Source organism: Carcharodon carcharias, chromosome 35 (assembly GCF_017639515.1).
Source record: "Carcharodon carcharias isolate sCarCar2 chromosome 35, sCarCar2.pri, whole genome shotgun sequence".
NCBI classification, from domain to species: Eukaryota; Metazoa; Chordata; class Chondrichthyes; order Lamniformes; family Lamnidae; genus Carcharodon; species Carcharodon carcharias.
In genome coordinates, this window is record NC_054501.1 from 1779909 (window position 1) to 1802254 (window position 22346).

Sequence of the window (22346 nt, forward strand, 5' to 3'; positions counted from 1 at the left end):
GTCCCTGACAGAGAGAGAGAGCAAATGAGAGACACCAGTCAGTGTACAGATATCTACCTGAGAGAGAGGGACTGAGAGACACCAGTCAGTGTACAGATATCTCCCTGAGAGAGAGGGAACTGAGAGACACCAGTCAGTGTACAGATATCTCCCTGAAAGAGAGAGGTACTGAGAGACAGCAGTCAGTGTAAGAATATCTCCCTGAGAGTGAGGGACTGAGAGACCCCAGTCAGTGTACAGATGTCACCCTGCGAGACAGGGATTGAGAGACACCAGTCAGTGTACAGATATCTCCCTGATAGAGAGGGACTGAGAGACACCAGTCAGTGTACAGATGTCTCCCTGAGAGAGAGGGAACTGAGAGACACCAGTCAGTGTACAGATATCTCCCTGAGAGAGAGAGGGGACTGAGAGACACCAGTCAGTGTACAGATATCTCCCTGAGAGAGAGAGGGGACTGAGAGACACCAGTCAGTGTAAGAATATCTCCCAGAGAGAGAGAGGGGACTGAGAGACACCAGTCAGTCTACAGCTATCTCCCTGAGAGAGAGAGGGGACTGAGAGACACCAGTCAGTGTACAGATATCTCCCTGAGAGAGAGGGAACTGAGAGACACCATTCAGTTTACAGATATCTCCCTGAGAGAGAGGGACAGAGAGACACCAGTCAGTGTACAGATATCTCCCTGAGAGAGAGGGGACTGAGAGACACCAGTCAGTGTACAGATATCTCCCTGAGAGAGAGGGGACTGAGAGACACCAGTCAGTGTACAGATATCTCCCTGAGAGAGAAAGGGGCCTGGAGACACCAGTCAGTACACAGATATCTCCCTGACAGAGAGAGGGACTGAGTGACACCAGTCAGTATAAGAATATCTCCCTGAGAGAGAGGGACTGAGCGAAACCAGTCAGTGTACAGATATCTCCCTGAGAGAGAGGGATTGAGAGACACCAGTCAGTGTACAGATATCTCCCTGAGAGAGAGGGACTGAGAGACACCAGTCAGTATACAGATATCTCCCTGAGAGAGAGAGAGGGACTGAAAGACACCAGTCAGTGTACAGATATCTCCCTGAGAGAGAGGGGACTGAGAGACACCAGTCAGTGTACAGATATCTCCCTGAGAGAGAGAGGGAACTGAGAGACACCAGTGTACAGATATCTCCCTGAGACAGGGGGACTGAGAGACACCAGTCAGTGTACTGCTATCTCCCTGAGAGAGAGAGGGGACTGAGAGCCACCAGTCAGTGTACAGATATCTCCATGAGAGAGAGAGGGGACTGAGAGACACCAGTGTACAGATATCTCCGTGAGAGAGAGGGGACTGAGAAACACCAGTCAGTGTACAGATATCTCCCTGAGAGAGAGAGAACTGAGAGACACCAGTCAGTGTACCGAAATCTCCCTGAGAGAGAGGGACTGAGAGACACCAGTCAGTGTACAGATATCTCCCTGAGAGAGAGGGGACTGAGAGACACCAGTCAGTGTACAGATATCTCCCTGAGAGAGAGAGGGATTGAGAGACACCAGTCAGTGTACAGATATCTCCCTGAGAGAGAGAGGGGACTGAGAGACACCAGTCAGTGTACAGATATCTCCCTGAGAGACAGGGACTGAGAGACACCAGTCAGTGTACAGATATCTCCCTGCGAGAGAGGGATTGAGAGACACCAGTCAGTGTACAGATATCTACCTGAGAGAGAGGGACAGAGAGACACCAGTCAGTGTACTGCTATCTCCCTGAGAGAGAGAGGGGACTGAGAGCCACCAGTCAGTGTACAGATATCTCCATGAGAGAGAGAGGGGACTGAGAGACACCAGTGTACAGATATCTCCCTGAGAGAGAGGGGACTGAGAAACACCAGTCAGTGTACAGATATCTCCCTGAGAGAGAGAGAACTGAGAGACACCAGTCAGTGTACCGAAATCTCCCTGAGAGAGAGGGACTGAGAGACACCAGTCAGTGTACAGATATCTCCCTGAGAGAGAGGGGACTGAGAGACACCAGTCAGTGTTCAGATATCTCCCTGAGAGAGAGAGGGATTGAGAGACACCAGTCAGTGTTCAGATATCTCCCTGAGAGAGAGAGGGGACTGAGAGACACCAGTCAGTGTACAGATATCTCCCTGAGAGACAGGGACTGAGAGACACCAGTCAGTGTACAGATATCTCCCTGCGAGAGAGGGATTGAGAGACACCAGTCAGTGTACAGATATCTACCTGAGAGAGAGGGACAGAGAGACACCAGTCAGTGTACAGATGTCTCCCTGAGAGAGAGGGAACTGAGAGACACCAGTCAGTGTACAGATATCTCCCTGATAGAGAGAGGTACTGAGAGACAGCAGTCAGTGTAAGAATATCTCCCTGAGAGTGAGGGACTGAGCGAAACCAGTCAGTGTACAGATATCTCCCTGAGAGAGAGGGATTGAGAGACAACAGTCAGTGTACAGATATCTCCCTGAGAGAGAGAGACACCAGTCAGTATACAGATATCTCCCTGAGAGAGAGAGAGGGACTGAAAGACACCAGTCAGTGTACAGATATCTCCCTGAGAGAGAGGGATTGAGAGACAGCTGTCAGTGTACAGATATCTCCCTGAGACAGAGGGACTGAGAGACACCAGTCAGTGTACAGATATCTCCCTGAGAGAGAGAGAGGGACTGAGAGACACCAGTCAGTGTAAGAATATCTCCCAGAGAGAGAGAGGGGACTGAGAGACACCAGTCAGTGCACAGCTATCTCCCTGAGAGAGAGAGGGGACTGAGAGACACCCGTCAGGGTACAGATATCTCCCTGAGAGAGAGGGAACTGAGAGACACCATTCAGTTTACAGATATGTCCCTGAGAGAGAGGGACTGAGAGACACCAGTCAGTGTACAGATATCTCCCTGAGAGAGAGGGGACTGAGAGACACCAGTCAGTGTACAGATATCTCCCTGAGAGAGAGGGGACTGAGAGACACCAGACAGTGTACAAATATCTAACTGAGAGAGAGAGGGGACTGGAGACACCAGTCAGTGTACAGATATCTCCCAGAGAGAGAGACGGACTGAGAGAGACACCAGTCAGTGTACAGATATCTCCCTGAGAGAGAGAGGGGACTCACAGACACCAGTCAGTGTACAGATATCTCCCTGAGAGAGAGAGGGACTGAGAGACACCAATCAGTATAAGAATATCCCCCTGAGAGAGAGGGACTGAGCGAAACCAGTCAGTGTACAGATATCTCCCTGAGAGAGAGGGATTGAGAGACACCAGTCAGTGTACAGATATCTCCCTGAGAGAGAGAGAGAGAGACACCAGTCAGTATACAGATATCTCCCTGAGAGAGAGAGAGGGACTGAAAGAGACCAGTCAGTGTACAGATATCTCCCTGAGAGAGAGGGATTGAGAGACAGCAGTCAGTGTACAGATATCTCCCTGAGACAGAGGGACTGAGAGACACCAGTCAGTGTACAGATATCTCCCTGAGAGAGAGAGAGGGACTGAGAGACACCAGTCAGTGTACAGATATCTCCCTGAGAGAGAGAGAGAGAGACTCAGAGACACCAGTCAGTGTACAGATATCTCCCTGAGAGAGAGGGGACTGAGAGACACCAGTGAGTGTACAGATATCTCCCTGAGAGAGAGAGAGGGACTGAAAGAGACCAGTCAGTGTACAGATATCTCCCTGAGAGAGAGGGATTGAGAGACAGCAGTCAGTGTACAGATATCTCCCTGAGACAGAGGGACTGAGAGACACCAGTCAGTGTACAGATATCTCCCTGAGAGAGAGAGAGGGACTGAGAGACACCAGTCAGTGTACAGATATCTCCCTGAGAGAGAGAGAGAGAGACTCAGAGACACCAGTCAGTGTACAGATATCTCCCTGAGAGAGAGGGGACTGAGAGACACCAGTGAGTGTACAGATATCTCCCTGAGAGAGAGGGGCTGAGAGAAACCAGTCAGTGTACAGATATCTCCCTGAGAGAGAGAGGGGACTGAGAGACACCAGTCAGTGTACAGATATCGCCCTGAGAGAGAGGGGACTGAGAGACACCAGTCAGTGTACAGATATCTCCCTGAGAGAGAGAGGGGACTGAGAGACACCAGTCAGTGTAAGAATATCTCCCAGAGAGAGAGAGGGGACTGAGAGACACCAGTCAGTCTACAGCTATCTCCCTGAGAGAGAGAGGGGACTGAGAGACACCAGTCAGTGTACAGATATCTCCCTGAGAGAGAGGGACAGAGAGACACCAGTCAGTGTACAGATATCTCCCTGAGAGAGAGGGGACTGAGAGACACCAGTCAGTGTACAGATATCTCCCTGAGAGAGAGGGGACTGAGAGACACCAGTCAGTGTACAGATATCTCCCTGAGAGAGAAAGGGGCCTGGAGACACCAGTCAGTACACAGATATCTCCCTGACAGAGAGAGGGACTGAGTGACACCAGTCAGTATAAGAATATCTCCCTGAGAGAGAGGGACTGAGCGAAACCAGTCAGTGTACAGATATCTCCCTGAGAGAGAGGGATTGAGAGACACCAGTCAGTGTACAGATATCTCCCTGAGAGAGAGGGACTGAGAGACACCAGTCAGTATACAGATATCTCCCTGAGAGAAAGAGAGGGACTGAAAGACACCAGTCAGTGTACAGATATCTCCCTGAGAGAGAGGGGACTGAGAGACACCAGTCAGTGTACAGATATCTCCCTGAGAGAGAGAGGGAACTGAGAGACACCAGTGTACAGATATCTCCCTGAGACAGAGGGACTGAGAGACACCAGTCAGTGTACTGCTATCTCCCTGAGAGACAGAGGGGACTGAGAGCCACCAGTCAGTGTATAGATATCTCCATGAGAGAGAGAGTGGACTGAGAGACACCAGTGTACAGATATCTCCGTGAGAGAGAGGGGACTGAGAGACACCAGTCAGTGTACAGATATCTCCCTGAGAGAGAGAGAACTGAGAGACACCAGTCAGTGTAACGAAATCTCCCTGAGAGAGAGGGACTGAGAGACACCAGTCAGTGTACAGATATCTCCCTGAGAGAGAGGGGACTGAGAGACACCAGTCAGTGTGCAGATATCTCCCTGAGAGAGAGAGGGATTGAGAGACACCAGTCAGTGTACAGATATCTCCCTGAGAGAGAGAGGGGACTGAGAGACACCAGTCAGTGTACAGATATCTCCCTGAGAGACAGGGACTGAGAGACACCAGTCAGTGTACAGATATCTCCCTGCGAGAGAGGGATTGAGAGACACCAGTCAGTGTACAGATATCTACCTGAGAGAGAGGGACTGAGAGACACCAGTCAGTGTACAGATGTCTCCCTGAGAGAGAGGGAACTGAGAGACACCAGTCAGTGTACAGATATCTCCCTGATAGAGAGAGGTACTGAGAGACAGCAGTCAGTGTAAGAATATCTCCCTGAGAGTGAGGGACTGAGCGAAACCAGTCAGTGTACAGATATCTCCCTGAGAGAGAGAGACACCAGTCAGTATACAGATATCTCCCTGAGAGAGAGAGAGGGACTGAAAGACACCAGTCAGTGTACAGATATCTCCCTGAGAGAGAGGGATTGAGAGACAGCAGTCAGTGTACAGATATCTCCCTGAGACAGAGGGACTGAGAGACACCAGTCAGTGTACAGATATCTCCCTGAGAGAGAGAGAGGGACTGAGAGACACCAGTCAGTGTACAGATATCTCCCTGAGAGAGAGAGAGAGAGACTCAGAGACACCAGTCAGTGTACCGATATCTCCCTGAGAGAGAGGGGACTGAGAGACACCAGTGATTGTACAGATATCTCCCTGAGAGAGAGGGGCTGAGAGAAACCAGTCAGTGTACAGATATCTCCCTGAGAGAGAGAGGGGACTGAGAGACACCAGTCAGTGTACAGATATCTCCCTGAGAGAGAGGGATTGAGAGACACCAGTCAGTGTACAGATATCTCCCTGAGAGAGAGGGACTGAGAGACACCAGTAAGTGTACAGATATCTCCCTGAGCGAGAGAGAGGGACTGAGAGACACCAGTCAGTGTACAGATATCTCCCTGAGAGATAGAGGGGACTGAGAGACACCAGTGAGTGTACAGATATCTCCCTGAGAGAGAAGGACTGAGAGATACCAGTCAGTGTACAGATATCTCCCTGAGAGAGAGAGAGAGGGTCTGAGAGACACCAGTCAGTGTACAGATATCTCCCTGAGAGAGAGAGAGGGACTGAGAGACACCAGTCAGTGTACAGATATCTCCCTGAGAGAGAGAGGGGACTGAGAGACACCAGTCAGTGTACAGATATCTCCCTGAGAGAAAGGGACTGAGAGACACCAGTCAGTGTACAGATGTCTCCCTGAGAGAGAGAGGGGACTGAGAGACACCAGTCAGTGTACAGATATCTACCTGAGAGAGAGGGACTGAGAGACACCAGTCAGTGTACAGATGTCTCCCTGAGAGAGAGGGAACTGAGAGACACCAGTCAGTGTACAGATATCTCCCTGAGAGAGAGAGGTACTGAGAGACAGCAGTCAGTGTAAGAATATCTCCCTGAGAGTGAGGGACTGAGAGACCCCAGTCAGTGTACAGATGTCACCCTGCGAGACAGGGATTGAGAGACACCAGTCAGTGTACAGATATCTCCCTGATAGAGAGGGACTGAGAGACACCAGTCAGTGTACAGACGTCTCCCTGAGAGAGAGGGAACTGAAGAGACACCAGTCAGTGTACAGATATCTCCCTGAGAGAGAGAGGGGACTGAGAGACACCAGTGAGTGTACAGATATCTCCCTTAGAGAGAGGGACTGAGAGATACCAGTCAGTGTACAGATATCTCCCTGAGAGAGAGAGAGAGGGACTGAGAGACACCAGTCAGTGTACAGGTATCTCCCTGAGAGAGAGGGGACTGAGAGACACCAGTCAGTGTACAGATATCTCCCTGAGAGAGAGGGGACTGAGAGACACCAGTCAGTGTACAGATATCTCCCTGAGAGAGAGAGGGGACTGAGAGACACCAGTCAGTGTAAGAATATCTCCCAGAGAGAGAGAGGGGACTGAGAGACACCAGTCAGTCTACAGCTATCTCCCTGAGAGAGAGAGGGGACTGAGAGACACCAGTCAGTGTACAGACATCTCCCTGAGAGAGAGGGAACTGAGAGACACCATTCAGTTTACAGATATCTCCCTGAGATAGAGGGACAGAGAGACACCAGTCAGTGTACAGATATCTCCCTGAGAGAGAGGGGACTGAGAGACACCAGTCAGTGTACAGATATCTCCCTGAGAGAGAGGGGACTGAGAGACACCAGTCAGTGTACAGATATCTCCCTGAGAGAGAAAGGGGCCTGGAGACACCAGTCAGTACACAGATATCTCCCTGACAGAGAGAGGGACTGAGTGACACCAGTCAGTATAAGAATATCTCCCTGAGAGAGAGGGACTGAGCGAGACCAGTCAGTGTACAGATATCTCCCTGAGAGAGAGGGATTGAGAGACACCAGTCAGTGTACAGATATCTCCCTGAGAGAGAGGGACTGAGAGACACCAGTCAGTATACAGATATCTCCCTGAGAGAGAGAGAGGGACTGAAAGACACCAGTCAGTGTACAGATATCTCCCTGAGAGAGAGAGGGAACTGAGAGACACCAGTGTACAGATATCTCCCTGAGACAGAGGGACTGAGAGACACCAGTCAGTGTACTGCTATCTCCCTGAGAGAGAGAGGGGACTGAGAGCCACCAGTCAGTGTACAGATATCTCAATGAGAGAGAGAGGGGACTGAGAGACACCAGTGTACAGATATCTCCGTGAGAGAGAGGGGACTGAGAGACACCAGTCAGTGTACAGATATCTCCCTGAGAGAGAGAGAACTGAGAGACACCAGTCAGTGTACCGAAATCTCCCTGAGAGAGAGGGACTGAGAGACACCAGTCAGTGTACAGATATCTCCCTGAGAGAGAGGGGACTGAGAGACACCAGTCAGTGTACAGATATCTCCCTGCGAGAGAGAGGGATTGAGAGACACCAGTCAGTGTACAGATATCTCCCTGAGAGAGAGAGGGGACTGAGAGACACCAGTCAGTGTACAGATATCTCCCTGAGAGACAGGGACTGAGAGACACCAGTCAGTGTACAGATATCTCCCTGCGAGAGAGGGATTGAGAGACACCAGTCAGTGTACAGATATCTACCTGAGAGAGAGGGACTGAGAGACACCAGTCAGTGTACAGATGTCTCCCTGAGAGAGAGGGAACTGAGAGACACCAGTCAGTGTACAGATATCTCCCTGAGAGAGAGAGGTACTGAGAGACAGCAGTCAGTGTAAGAATATCTCCCTGAGAGTGAGGGACTGAGAGACCCCAGTCAGTGTACAGATATCACCCTGCGAGAGAGGGATTGAGAGACACCAGTCAGTGTACAGATATCTCCCTGATAGAGAGGGACTGAGAGACACCAGTCAGTGTACAGATGTCTCCCTGAGAGAGAGGGAACTGAGAGACACCAGTCAGTGTACAGATATCTCCCTGAGAGAGAGAGGGGACTGAGAGACACCAGTGAGTGTACAGATATCTCCCTGAGAGAGAGGGACTGAGAGATACCAGTCAGTGTACAGATATCTCCCTGAGAGAGAGAGAGAGGGACTGAGAGACACCAGTCAGTGTACAGGTATCTCCCTGAGAGAGAGGGGACTGAGAGACACCAGTCAGTGTACAGATATCTCCCTGAGAGAGAGGGGACTGAGAGACACCAGTCAGTGTACAGATATCTCCCTGAGAGAGAGAGGGGACTGAGAGACACCAGTCAGTGTAAGAATATCTCCCAGAGAGAGAGAGGGGACTGAGTGACACCAGTCAGTGTACAGCTATCTCCCTGAGAGAGAGAGGGGACTGAGAGACACCAGTCAGTGTACAGATATCTCCCTGAGAGAGAGGGAACTGAGAGACACCATTCAGTTTACAGATATCTCCCTGAGAGAGAGGGACTGAGAGACACCAGTCAGTGTACAGATATCTCCCTGAGAGAGAGGGGACTGAGAGACACCAGTCAGTGTACAGATATCTCCCTGAGAGAGAGGGGACTGAGAGACACCAGTCAGTGTACAGATATCTCCCTGAGAGAGAAAGGGGCCTGGAGACACCAGTCAGTGCACAGATATCTCCCTGACAGAGAGAGGGACTGAGTGACACCAGTCAGTATAAGAATATCTCCCTGAGAGAGAGGGACTGAGCGAAACCAGTCAGTGTACAGATATCTCCCTGAGAGAGAGGGATTGAGAGACACCAGTCAGTGTACAGATATCTCCCTGAGAGAGAGGGACTGAGAGACACCAGTCAGTATACAGATATCTCCCTGAGAGAGAGAGAGGGACTGAAAGACACCAGTCAGTGTACAGATATCTCCCTGAGAGAGAGGGGACTGAGAGACACCAGTCAGTGTACAGATATCTCCCTGAGAGAGAGAGGGAACTGAGAGACACCAGTGTACAGATATCTCCCTGAGACAGAGGGACTGAGAGACACCAGTCAGTGTACTGCTATCTCCCTGAGAGAGAGAGGGGACTGAGAGCCACCAGTCAGTGTACAGATATCTCCATGAGAGAGAGAGGGGACTGAGAGACACCAGTGTACAGATATCTCCCTGAGAGAGAGGGGACTGAGAGACACCAGTCAGTGTACAGATATCTCCCTGAGAGAGAGAGAACTGAGAGACACCAGTCAGTGTACAGAAATCTCCCTGAGAGAGAGGGACTGAGAGACACCAGTCAGTGTACAGATATCTCCCTGAGAGAGAGGGGACTGAGAGACACCAGTCAGTGTACAGATATCTCCCTGAGAGAGAGAGGGATTGAGAGACACCAGTCAGTGTACAGATATCTCCCTGAGAGAGAGAGGGGACTGAGAGACACCAGTCAGTGTACAGATATCTCCCTGAGAGAGAGGGACTGAGAGACACCAGTCAGTGTACAGATATCTCCCTGCGAGAGAGGGATTGAGAGACACCAGTCAGTGTACAGATATCTACCTGAGAGAGAGGGACTGAGAGACACCAGTCAGTGTACAGATGTCTCCCTGAGAGAGAGGGAACTGAGAGACACCAGTCAGTGTACAGATATCTCCCTGAGAGAGAGAGGTACTGAGAGACAGCAGTCAGTGTAAGAATATCTCCCTGAGAGTGAGGGACTGAGAGACCCCAGTCAGTGTACAGATATCACCCTGCGAGACAGGGATTGAGAGACACCAGTCAGTGTACAGATATCTCCCTGATAGAGAGGGACTGAGAGACACCAGTCAGTGTACAGATGTCTCCCTGAGAGAGAGGGAACTGAGAGACACCAGTCAGTGTACAGATATCTCCCTGAGAGAGAGAGGGGAGTGAGAGACACCAGTGAGTGTACAGATATCTCCCTGAGAGAGAGGGACTGAGAGATACCAGTCAGTGTACAGATATCTCCCTGAGAGAGGGAGAGAGGGACTGAGAGACACCAGTCAGTGTACAGGTATCTCCCTGAGAGAGAGGGGACTGAGAGACACCAGTCAGTGTACAGATATCTCCCTGAGAGAGAGGGACTGAGAGACACCAGTCAGTGTACAGATATCTCCCTGAGAGAGAGGGGACTGAGAGACACCAGTCAGTGTACAGATATCTCCCTGAGAGAGAGGGGACTGAGAGACACCAGTCAGTGTACAGATATCTCCCTGAGAGAGAAAGGGACCTGGAGACACCAGTCAGTGCACAGATATCTCCCTGACAGAGAGAGGGACTGAGTGACACCAGTCAGTATAAGAATATCTCCCTGAGAGAGAGGGACTGAGTGAAACCAGTCAGTGTACAGATATCTCCCTGAGAGAGAGGGATTGAGAGATACCAGTCAGTGTACAGATATCTCCCTGAGAGAGAGAGAGAGGGACTGAGAGACACCAGTCAGTGTACAGGTATCTCCCTGAGAGAGAGGGGACTGAGAGACACCAGTCAGTGTACAGATATCTCCCTGAGAGAGAGGGGACTGAGAGACACCAGTCAGTGTACAGATATCTCCCTGAGAGAGAGAGGGGACTGAGAGACACCAGTCAGTGTAAGAATATCTCCCAGAGAGAGAGAGGGGACTGAGTGACACCAGTCAGTGTACAGCTATCTCCCTGAGAGAGAGAGGGGACTGAGAGACACCAGTCAGTGTACAGATATCTCCCTGAGAGAGAGGGAACTGAGAGACACCATTCAGTTTACAGATATCTCCCTGAGAGAGAGGGACTGAGAGACACCAGTCAGTGTACAGATATCTCCCTGAGAGAGAGGGGACTGAGAGACACCAGTCAATGTACAGATATCTCCCTGAGAGAGAGGGGACTGAGAGACACCAGTCAGTGTACAGATATCTCCCTGAGAGAGAAAGGGGCCTGGAGACACCAGTCAGTGCACAGATATCTCCCTGACAGAGAGAGGGACTGAGTGACACCTGTCAGTATAAGAATATCTCCCTGAGAGAGAGGGACTGAGCGAAACCAGTCAGTGTACAGATATCTCCCTGAGAGAGAGGGATTGAGAGACACCAGTCAGTGTACAGATATCTCCCTGAGAGAGAGGGACTGAGAGACACCAGTCAGTATACAGATATCTCCCTGAGAGAGAGAGAGGGACTGAAAGACACCAGTCAGTGTACAGATATCTCCCTGAGAGAGAGGGGACTGAGAGACACCAGTCAGTGTACGGATATCTCCCTGAGAGAGAGAGGGAACTGAGAGACACCAGTGTACAGATATCTCCCTGAGACAGAGGGACTGAGAGACACCAGTCAGTGTACTGCTATCTCCCTGAGAGAGAGAGGGGACTGAGAGCCACCAGTCAATGTACAGATATCTCCATGAGAGAGAGAGGGGACTGAGAGACACCAGTGTACAGATATCTCCCTGAGAGAGAGGGGACTGAGAGACACCAGTCAGTGTACAGATATCTCCCTGAGAGAGAGGGAACTGAGAGACACCAGTCAGTGTACAGTTATCTCCCTGAGAGAAAGGGACTGAGAGACACCAGTCAGTGTACAGATATCTCCCTGAGAGAGAGGGGACTGAGAGACACCAGTCAGTGTACAGATATCTCCCTGAGAGAGAGAGGGATTGAGAGACACCAGTCAGTGTACAGATATCTCCCTGAGAGAGAGAGGGGACTGAGAGACACCAGTCAGTGTACAGATATCTCCCTGAGAGAGAGGGACTGAGAGACACCAGTCAGTGTACAGATATCTCCCTGAGATAGAGGGACTGAGAGACAGCAGTCAGTGTACAGATATCTCCCTGAGAGAGAGGGGACTGAGAGACACCAGTCAGTGTACAGATATCTCCCTGAGAGAGAGGGAACTGAGAGACACCAGTCAGTGTACAGTTATCTCCCTGAGAGAAAGGGACTGAGAGACACCAGTCAGTGTACAGATATCTCCCTGAGAGAGAGGGGACTGAGAGACACCAGTCAGTGTACAGATATCTCCCTGAGAGAGAGAGGGGACTGAGAGACACCAGTCAGTGTACAGATATCTCCCTGAGAGAGAGGGACTGAGAGACACCAGTCAGTGTACAGATATCTCCCTGAGATAGAGGGACTGAGAGACAGCAGTCAGTGTACAGATATCTCCCTGAGAGAGAGGGGACTGAGAGACACCAGTCAGTGTACCGATATCTCCCTGAGAGAGAGAGGGACTGAGAGACACCAGTCAGTGTACAGATATCTCCCTGAGAGAGAGGGGACTGAGATACACCAGTCAGTGTACAGATATCTCCCTGAGAGAGAGAGGGAGACAGAGAGACCAGTCAGTGTACAGATATCTCCCTGACAGAGAGAGGGACTGAGAGACACCAGTCAGTGTACAGATATCTCCCTGAGAGAGAGGGGACTGAGAGACACCAGTCAGTGTACAGATATCTCCCTGAGAGAGAGAGGGACTGAGAGACACCAGTTAGTGTACTGATATCTCCCTGAGAGAGAGAGGGGACTGAGAGACACCAGTCAGTGTACAGATATCTCCCTGAGAGAGAGAGGACTGAGGGACAACAGTCAGTGTACAGATATCTCCCTGAGAGAGAGGGGACTGAGAGACACCAGTCAGTGTACAGATATCTCCCTGAGAGAGAGCAGGGAGACTGAGAGACACCAGTCAGTGTACAGATATCTCCCTGAGAGAGAGAGGGACACTGAGAGACACCAGTCAGTGTACAGATATCTCCCTGAGAGAGAGCAGGGAGACTGAGAGACACACCATTCAATGAACAGTTAGAATTCAGGCATCTTGCCAGTTTAATGGCTGAAATGTGGGTTTTCCATGACATTCTGCTGTTCTGCGCCCCTCCCCCTGTCTGCGATGTCTATTAGAGGCCGCGTTTGTTTAAACAATGCTTGGCACCTTGTGAATCCAGCCGCACCCCTCCCCCTCCCCACCGCTGCCTCCACACTAGCTCCAGGCTTGGCCTTTCGATCGGCCTAGCTGTATCTAGGCCGTCGCTATGGGGACGGGCCTCCACGAGCAGATAGACCCGTTGTTCGAGCAGCCTCTGGGCCCCGAGCCAGCTGGCTCAGCGCCTGGGGATGGTGGGAGGCTTCAGCGCCTCGCCTCGCCTCGGCCTGACAGCGGGCAGGTTTCGGGCTGGTTCGAGGGCCTGCAGCCTCCCTCGGTACCGGGCCGGTGATAAGCCCTGAATGGCCGGCCGACATTCCCAGGCAATCCCCTTCCACCTTCCTACGCAAAGCACAATTTAATAAGGAGCCTCCATTTCAATGGGAAGGCCTTATCACCAGGCTTCAGGGTGAAACATTCAGCCAAGAGGGAACTTTCTGACCTTCCCTCGCCAACTTCGAACAATATAGATACAGAGTAAAGTTCCCTCTACACCGTCCCCATCAAACACTCCCAGGACAGGTACAGCACGGGGTTAGATACAGAGTAAAGTTCCCTCTACACCGTCCCCATCAAACACTCCCAGGACAGGTACAGCACGGGGTTAGATACAGAGTAAAGTTCCCTCTACACCGTCCCCATCAAACACTCCCAGGACAGGTACAGCACGGGGTTAGATACAGAGTAAAGCTCCCTCTACACCAGGAGCATAAATCAGACAGAATCTGACCCCGAACCACGTGCAGGGATATTACGGACAGGGGACCCAAAGCTCAGTCAGAGAGATCAGTTTTCAGGAGCGTCTTAAAGGAGGTGAGAGAGCGAGAGAGACAAGAGAGAGAGAGAGCAAGGCGGAGAGGTTTAGGGAGGGAATTCCAGAGCTCAGGGCCCCCCCCAGGCAGCTGAAGGCACGGCCACCAATGGTGGAGCGATGGGAATCGGGGGATGTTCGAGAGGCCGGAATTGGAGGAGATCAGAGATCTCGGAGGGTGACGGGGACTTGATGTCAGTTGTGTGAGTGAAGCTCACAGGCAGGAGGGGAGGGAAAATGGTGGGGGTGGCAAACGCGGCACCGAACCAGGGTGGGATCTTGCTGTGCTCCATTTGGTGACCTGGCGGCTGTCACAGGTGGGCGGAGCTTGCTGGGACATCTCCAGTTGTCGGGGGAGGGGGGGGCGGGGCGCAGGTTGGGGGAGGTGAGGGTGGGGCTGTAGAATCTCAGGGGATTGGTTGGAGGTTGCGGGGTGGGGGACGAGGGGAGGCGAGCGATACCTGATCGGGCTTCAGTCCGGGCGGAACCCAGGCGTACTCCTCCAGCGCGCAGCCTGAGTCGTCGTCCGAGATGGAGAAACGATGGAAGGTGCTGACCATCTTGTAGACCACGCTCTCCAGCTCAGAGGGCAGGGCCTTGATAGCGTGTTCCTCCCGAGGGCACTTACACAGGAGGCAGATCTTCCTGCAGGGATAGACACACAGAGAGAGAGAGGGAGAGAGCCATCAATTCGTGGCCACCCCTATTTGCCCACTCAGATCACCTCTCCACCAACCGCTCGCTCGTCATGGGGTTTTCAACCAGCCCCCGCCCTCCCCCCATCGCAACCACACCAGCCCCCAGGGACGCTCACCAGAGCATCAGTCAGACATCAGGACGTATTAGGGACAAGTGACTGAAAGCTGGGTCAAAGAGGTCAGCTTTTTAAGGAGCGTCTTAAAGGATCGGAGGGAAGGAAAGAGAGGGAGAGAGAGATAGAGAGACAGAGAAAGACAGAGAGAAACACAGAGAGAGAGACAGAGAGAGAGAGACAGAGAGAGAGATAGACACAGAGAGAGAGACACACACACACACACACAGAGACAGAGTGGGAGACATAGAGAGAGACGGAGAGAGAGACAGAGAGAGAGAGACAGAGAGAGAGACAGGGAGAGAGACAGAGAGAAAGAGAGAGAGAGATAGAGGGAGAGAGAGGGAGAGACGGAGAGAGAGACAGAGAGAGAGAGACAGAGAGAGAGAGAGACAGAGAGAGAGAGACAGAGAGAGAGAGAGACAGAGAGAGAGAGAAACACACAGAGAGAGTCAGAGAGAAACAGGGAGAGAGAGAGAGGGAGAGACAGAGAGAGGGACAGAGAGAGCCAGAGAGACAGAGATAGACACAAAGCGAGAGAGAGAGGGAGAGAGATGGAGGTGGAGGGGTTCAGGGAGGGAATTCCAGAGATCAGGCCCCCCCCCCCACCCCACCCCCCCCAGGCAGCTGAAGGCACGGCTGCCAATGGTGGAGCGATGGGAATCGGGGGATGCTCGAGAGGCCGGAATTGGAGATCAGAGATCTCGGAGGGTTGTAGGAGGTTAGAGATAGGGAGGGTTGTAGGGGCTGGAGGAGGTTACATAGATCGGGAGGGTTGTAGGGGCTGGAGGAGGTTACAGATATAGGGAGGGTTGTAGGGGCTGGAGGAGGTTACAGAGATAGGGAGGGTTGTAGGGGCTGGAGGAGGTTACATAGATCGGGAGGGTTGTAGGGGCTGGAGGAGGTTACAGATATAGGGAGGGTTGTAGGGGCTGGAGGAGGTTACAGAGATAGGGAGGGTTGTAGGGGCTGGAGGAGGTTACAGAGATAGGGAGGGTTGTAGGGGCTGGAGGAGGTTACAGATATAGGGAGGGTTGTAGGGGCTTGAAGACGGGAAGATGGAGAATGGGGGTAATACAGGGAGAGGGAGAGAGAGAGGGGGTAGTGACAGATGTTGGGGCAGTGCAGGGAGAGAGAGATGCGGGGTGCGAGTGAGAGTAGAGGGAGGGGTTGGGGAGATTGCAGATATTGAGCAGTGGGGTTCAGGGCGCGCTCGCTGAGCGGGGTGTTGGAGTGGGGTAGAGGGAGTGTTCAGTGAGCTCAGCACAGTGGGGTGATATCACAGTCCGATCAGAGTAATACAGGAGACTGGGTTCGAAGCGGGATCTGGGTACTTATGAGGCTCTCTCATGGATGCAGAGGGTGCAGTGTGTTTGGGCAGGTTTATAGATGTCCAGCAGTGAGAAGATGGAACTGCAGATATTTCACCTCTGAATCACAGCAGCATCCGGTGGGTGGCTCATAGTGAACTCATCGACTGAAAGGAGTGCTCAATATATCTCCACACTGACTAGTACCTCAGTCCCTCTCTCTCTCTCAGGGAGATATCTGTACACTGACTGGTGTCTCTCAGTCCCCTCTCTCTCTCAGGGAGATATCTGTACACTGACTGGAGTCTCTCAGTCCCCTCTCTCTCTCAGGGAGATATCTGTACACTGACTGGTGTCTCTCAGTCTCTCTCTCTCAGGGAGATATCTGTACACTGACTGGTGTCTCTCAGTCTCCTCTCTCTCTCAGGGAGATATCTGTACACTGACTGGTGTCTCTCAGTCCCCTCTCTCTCTCTCAGGGAGATATCTGTACACTGACTGGTGTCTCTCAGTCTCTCTCTCTCAGGGAGATATCTGTACACTGACTGGTGTCTCTCAGTCCCCTCTCTCTCAGGGAGATATCTGTACACTGACTGGTATCTCTGAGTCCCCTCTCTCTCACTGGTGGATTTTGATATGTGTATAGTTTTGTGAGGGTGAGGTGTTACAGGTGCTAAGATGCATACATACCTCCAGCCATGAGCCACATATCCTGGACACTGCTCTGCACAGATGTGACATGGTCTTCCCCTATCTATCGCCTCCAAAGCAGAGAGCTGCAATAACCGGGAAATATCTATCAGCAACCTTCACAGCTGGAAGTTCCCAAACTGCCCCAAAACCATCCTGTCCAATGCTGAGGCCCCCAGGCCAGCGAGATGTAATGCAAGCTGGGTGCTGTCATCAGCCTCTCTACCCCTGACCCACCCCCACCCCAATTGCTCCCTTGAGAAGGTGGGGGTGAGCCGCCTTCTTGAGCCGCTGCAGTCCCCGTGTGGTGTAGGTACACCCACCGTGCTGTTAGGGAGGGAGTTCCAGGATTTTGTCCCGTGTGGTGTAGGTAAACCCACCGCGCTGTTAGGGAGGGAGTTCCAGGATTTTGTCCCGTGTGGTGTAGGTACACCCACCGCGCTGTTAGGGAGGGAGTTCCAGGAATTTGTCCCGTCTGGTGTAGGTACACTCACCGTGCTGTTAGGGAGGGAGTTCCAGGATTTTGACCCAGCGACAGTGAAGGAACGGCCGATATATTTCCAAGTCGGGTTGGTGAGTGGCTCGGAGGGGAACTTACAGGTGGTGGGGTTCCCCATGTGTCTGCTGCCCTTGTCCTTCTAGGTGGTAGAGGTGGTGGGTTTGGGCGGCGCTGTCGAAGGAGCCTTGGCGAGTTGCTGCAGTGCATCTTGTAGATGGTACACACACTGCTGCCCCTGTGCGTCGGGGGTGGAGGAAGTGAATGTTTGTGGATGGGGTGCCCATCAAGCGGGGCTGCTTTGTCCTGGATGGTGTTGAGCTTCTTGAGTGTTGTGGGAGCTGCACTCATCCAGGCAAGTGGGGAGTATCCCATCACACTCCTGACTTGTGCCTTGTAGATGGGGGACAGGATTTGGGGAGTCAGGAGGTGAGTTACTCACAGCAGGATTCCCAGCCTCTGACCTGCTCTTGTAGCCACAGTATTTATATGGCTGGGTCCAGTTCAGTTTCTGGTCAATAGTAACCCCCAGGATGTTGATAGTGGGGGATTCAGAGATGGTAATGCCATTGAACATCAAAGGGTGATGGTTAGATTCTCTCTTGTTGGAGATGGTCATTGCCTGACACTTGTGTGGGGTGAATGTTACCTGCCCTTAAGGGGTTACAACCCCTTTGCTTAGAGGGTTGGCGAGGAGGCACCTGTGTGCATTACTGCCCCAATATTGTTCCCCAATGAATGGTCCAGTATAATCTACCACCAAACTCCTGACCACACTGCCCCATTACAGCACAGCCTGATCAGAATTGGACAAGGGATGAGGGATTTTGGTTCTGAGGGAGATTGGGATGTCTCTCTCAGGAGGGAAGCGAGCACGGGAATTGGGAAGTCCCGAACAATAATCTCCCCATCTTTATCCACTCGAGGGTGGTGCCAGAGGATTGGACAATTGCAAATGTCACCCCCCTCATTCAAAAAGGGGTCTGAAGGTAAACCCAGCAACCACAGGCCAATCAGCTTAATCCCGGTGGTGGAGAAGCTTCTAGAAACAGGAACTGGGGACAAAGTTAACAGTCATTTGATCAAATGTGGGTTACTTAAGGCTTGTTTAGGGTGAATTGTGGCTCACAAACTTGGTTGAGTTTCCCGATGAGGTAACAGGGAGGGTTGACAAGGGTAATGTGGTGGATGTGGTTTACATGGACTTGCAAAAACACAGTGCTGCATGTGAAATGTTATAGATCAGGGAATAAAGCGGGGAGGGCGCTGGTAGCAACATGGATAGGGAATTGGCTGAGTTGACAGGAAACAGGGAGTGGGGGTGAATGGATGTTTCTCGGGCTGGAGGAAGGTTTGCAGTGGAGTTCCCCAGGGGTCAGTGTTGGGAACCCCTGCTCTCCCTGACATATATTAATGAGCTGGACCTTGGGCACAATTTCAAAATCTGCAGATGATAGGAAACTCGGGAGGGTTGTGAACTGTGAGGAGGAGAGTGTCGGACTTCAGAAGGACATCGACAGGTTGGGCGAATGGGCAGACAAGTGGCAGATGAAGTTCAATGTGGAGATGTGTGAGTGATTCATTTTGGTAGGAAGAGTGTGGAGACAATATAAAATAAAGGGTACAATTCTAAAGGGGGTTCAGGATCAGAGGGAGCTGGGAGTATATGTGAATAAATCACTGAAGGTGGCAGGACAGGTGAGAGAGCGGGTAATAAAGCATCCAGTATCCTGGGCTTTATTAATAGGGGCATAGAGTACAAGAGCAAGGAGGTTATGTTAAACCTATACAAAACACTGATTCAGCCCCAACTGGAGTATTGTGTCCAGTTCTGGGCACCGCACTTTAGGAAGGATGTGAAGGTGTTAGAGAGAGAGAGACAGAGACAGAGAGAGAGAGAGAGAGAGAGACAGAGAGAGAGAGAGTGAGAAAGAGAGAGAGAGTGAGAGAGAGAGAGAGAGAGAGAGAGAGTGAGAGCGAGAGAGTGAGAGAGAGAGAGCGGGAAAGATTGATGAGAACGGTCCCAGGGATGAGGGGACTTCAGTCCCGTGGATGGATTGGAGAAGTTGGGACTGTTCTCCTTGGAGAAGAGAAGGTCGAGAGGAGATTTGATGGAGGGTGTTCAAAATCATGAGGGGGTCTGGGACAGAGCGGACAGGGAGAAACTGTTCCCATTGGCGGGAGGATCGAGAACCAGAGGGATGCGGATTTAAGACGATCGGTAAAAGCAGCGACGGAGACTCGAGGAGAAACCTTTTCACACGGCGAGTGGTTAGGATCTGGAACGCACTGCCTGAGAGTGTGGGGGAGGGGGGGCAGAGTCAATCGAGGCTTTCCAAAGGGGGGGCAAATTGGATCATTATCTGAGGGGGAAGAATGTGCAGGGTGAGGGGGAGAGGGCTGGGTGGGGGTAGACTGAGCGAGGTGCTTTTGCAGAGGGGCCAGCACAGACAGGAAGGGCTGAGTGGCCTCTGTCAGTGCTGGAACTGGGCTATGAATCTCAGAAATAATTAAACTCTTTACTCCGATAATGAGCAGTGATTGCTGCACTAATTAATCCCAGGCACCTTGACTGATGACTCAAATCTTTGCCTTGGTCTAACCGCTATTAACACAAAGTCAACCATAAATCATTGGCAGCTGAGACCAGTTTTCATGCCTCAGGGCCTGGGTGTGTTCAGTGATCCTTTGGCGCAGGAGGCAGAGACGGTTTGGAGAATTATGCACTATTCATGCTCACAGGGGGAGAGGAAGATCCCACAACCAGAAATCGTGTCCATTCCTGTATTCTTGCTCGTTGATGTGGTTTGAGGGAGAAGTGTTGTCCCCAAGTACACCCGGGTGAACAACACCACTCCCCACTGCGCCGCTCCCTCAGTACTGACCCTCCCACAGTGCGCCGCACCCTCAGCACTGACCCTCCGACAGTGGGCGCTCCCTGAGCGCTGACCCTCCGACAGTGCGGCGCTCCCTCAGCACTGACCCTCCCACAGTGCGGTGCTCCCTCAGCACTGACCCTCCGACAGTGCGGCGCTCCCTCAACACTGACCCTCCGACAGAGCGGAGCTCCCTCCATCCTGACACTGTGGGGTGCGTCAGTCCTGGGTTACAGGGCTCAGGTCTGTGAAGTAGGGGGCTGCAGCCCACGATTTCCTCGCTCAGGGGGGTGAGGGCAGTGGAGGGCACGGGATAGAGGAGTGCGGGAGAGAACGGAGCTGTAAACATTTCTGAATAACATATTTCTCTGTGTGTAAGTGGTGTGGTACACACACAGACACACACACACACACACACACACTCACACACACATTCTCAAAGACACACCCTCACACACTCACTCTCACACACACACACTCTAATAGACACACACACACTCTAATAGACAGACACACACTCACTCACACTCTCACAGACACACAAACACACACTCACACACTCTAACAGACATGCACACACACTCTCTCACACACACTCTAACAAACGCACACACACACTCCCACTCACACTCACACTCTCTCTCACGCACACACTCTAACAGACGCACACACTCACACTCACACTCTCTCTCACGCACACACTCTAACAGATGCACACACACACACTCACGCTCACACTCTCTCTCACACACACACTCTAACAGACGCACACACACACTCATACACACTCACACTTTCTCTCACACACACACTCTAACAGACACACACACACACTCACACACACTCTAACAGACCAACACACACACACACACACACACAAACACTCTAACAGACAGACACACACACACTCTAACAGACCAACACACACACACACACACTCTAACAGACCAAAACACACACACACACACACTCTAACAGACGAACACACACACACACACACACAAACACACACTCTAACAGACACACACACACACTCTAACAGACCAACACACACACACACACACAAACACACACTCTAACAGACACACACACACACTCTAACAGACGAACACACACACACACACACACAAACACACACTCTAACAGACACACACACACACTCTAACAGACCAACACACACACACACACACACACACACACACACACATTCTAACAGACCAACACACACACACACACACACAAACACTCTAACAGGCATACACACACAAACACACACAAACACTCCAACAGAAACACACACACACACACTCTAACAGACCAACACACACACACACACACACACAAACACACACACACACACTCTAACAGACACACACATACACACACACTCCAACAGACCAACATACACACACACACAAACACTCTAACAGACACACACACACACACACACAAACACACACTCTAACAGACCAACACACACACACAAACACACACACACACTCTAATAGACACACAAACACACACACACACACACTCTAACAGACACACACACACACACACAAACACACACAAACACTCTAACAGACACACACACAAACACACAGACACACTCTAACAGACACACACACACACAAACACTCTAACAGACACACACACACACACTCTAACAGACACACACACACAAACACTGTAACAGACACACACACACACAAACACTCTAACAGACCAACACACACACACACAAACACACACACACACTCTAACAGACACACACACACAAACACTCTAACAGACACACAGACACATACACTCTCTAACAGACACACACACACACACAAACACACACACACTCTAACAGACACACACACAAACACTCTCTAACAGACACACACACACACACACACAAATACACACACACACTCTAACAGACACACACACACACACAAACACTCTAACAGACACACACACACACACACACACACAAACACACACACACAC

General features: G+C 51.5%; 1 protein-coding gene across 2 annotated transcripts in view; it reads right to left on the minus strand.

The window, feature by feature from the left end:
• LOC121272828 (prickle planar cell polarity protein 3-like) overlaps positions 1-22346 on the minus strand; it is a 393901-nt gene that overhangs the window by 18727 nt on the left and 352828 nt on the right. For both annotated transcript variants that reach the window (XM_041179638.1, XM_041179637.1), the window contains exons 6-7: positions 16977-17062; positions 14627-14810 (exon numbers count right to left, since the gene is read on the minus strand). In XM_041179638.1, coding sequence (XP_041035572.1) covers positions 14627-14810; positions 16977-17062 — 270 coding nt within the window. The remainder of the gene's footprint in view (positions 1-14626; positions 14811-16976; positions 17063-22346) is intronic.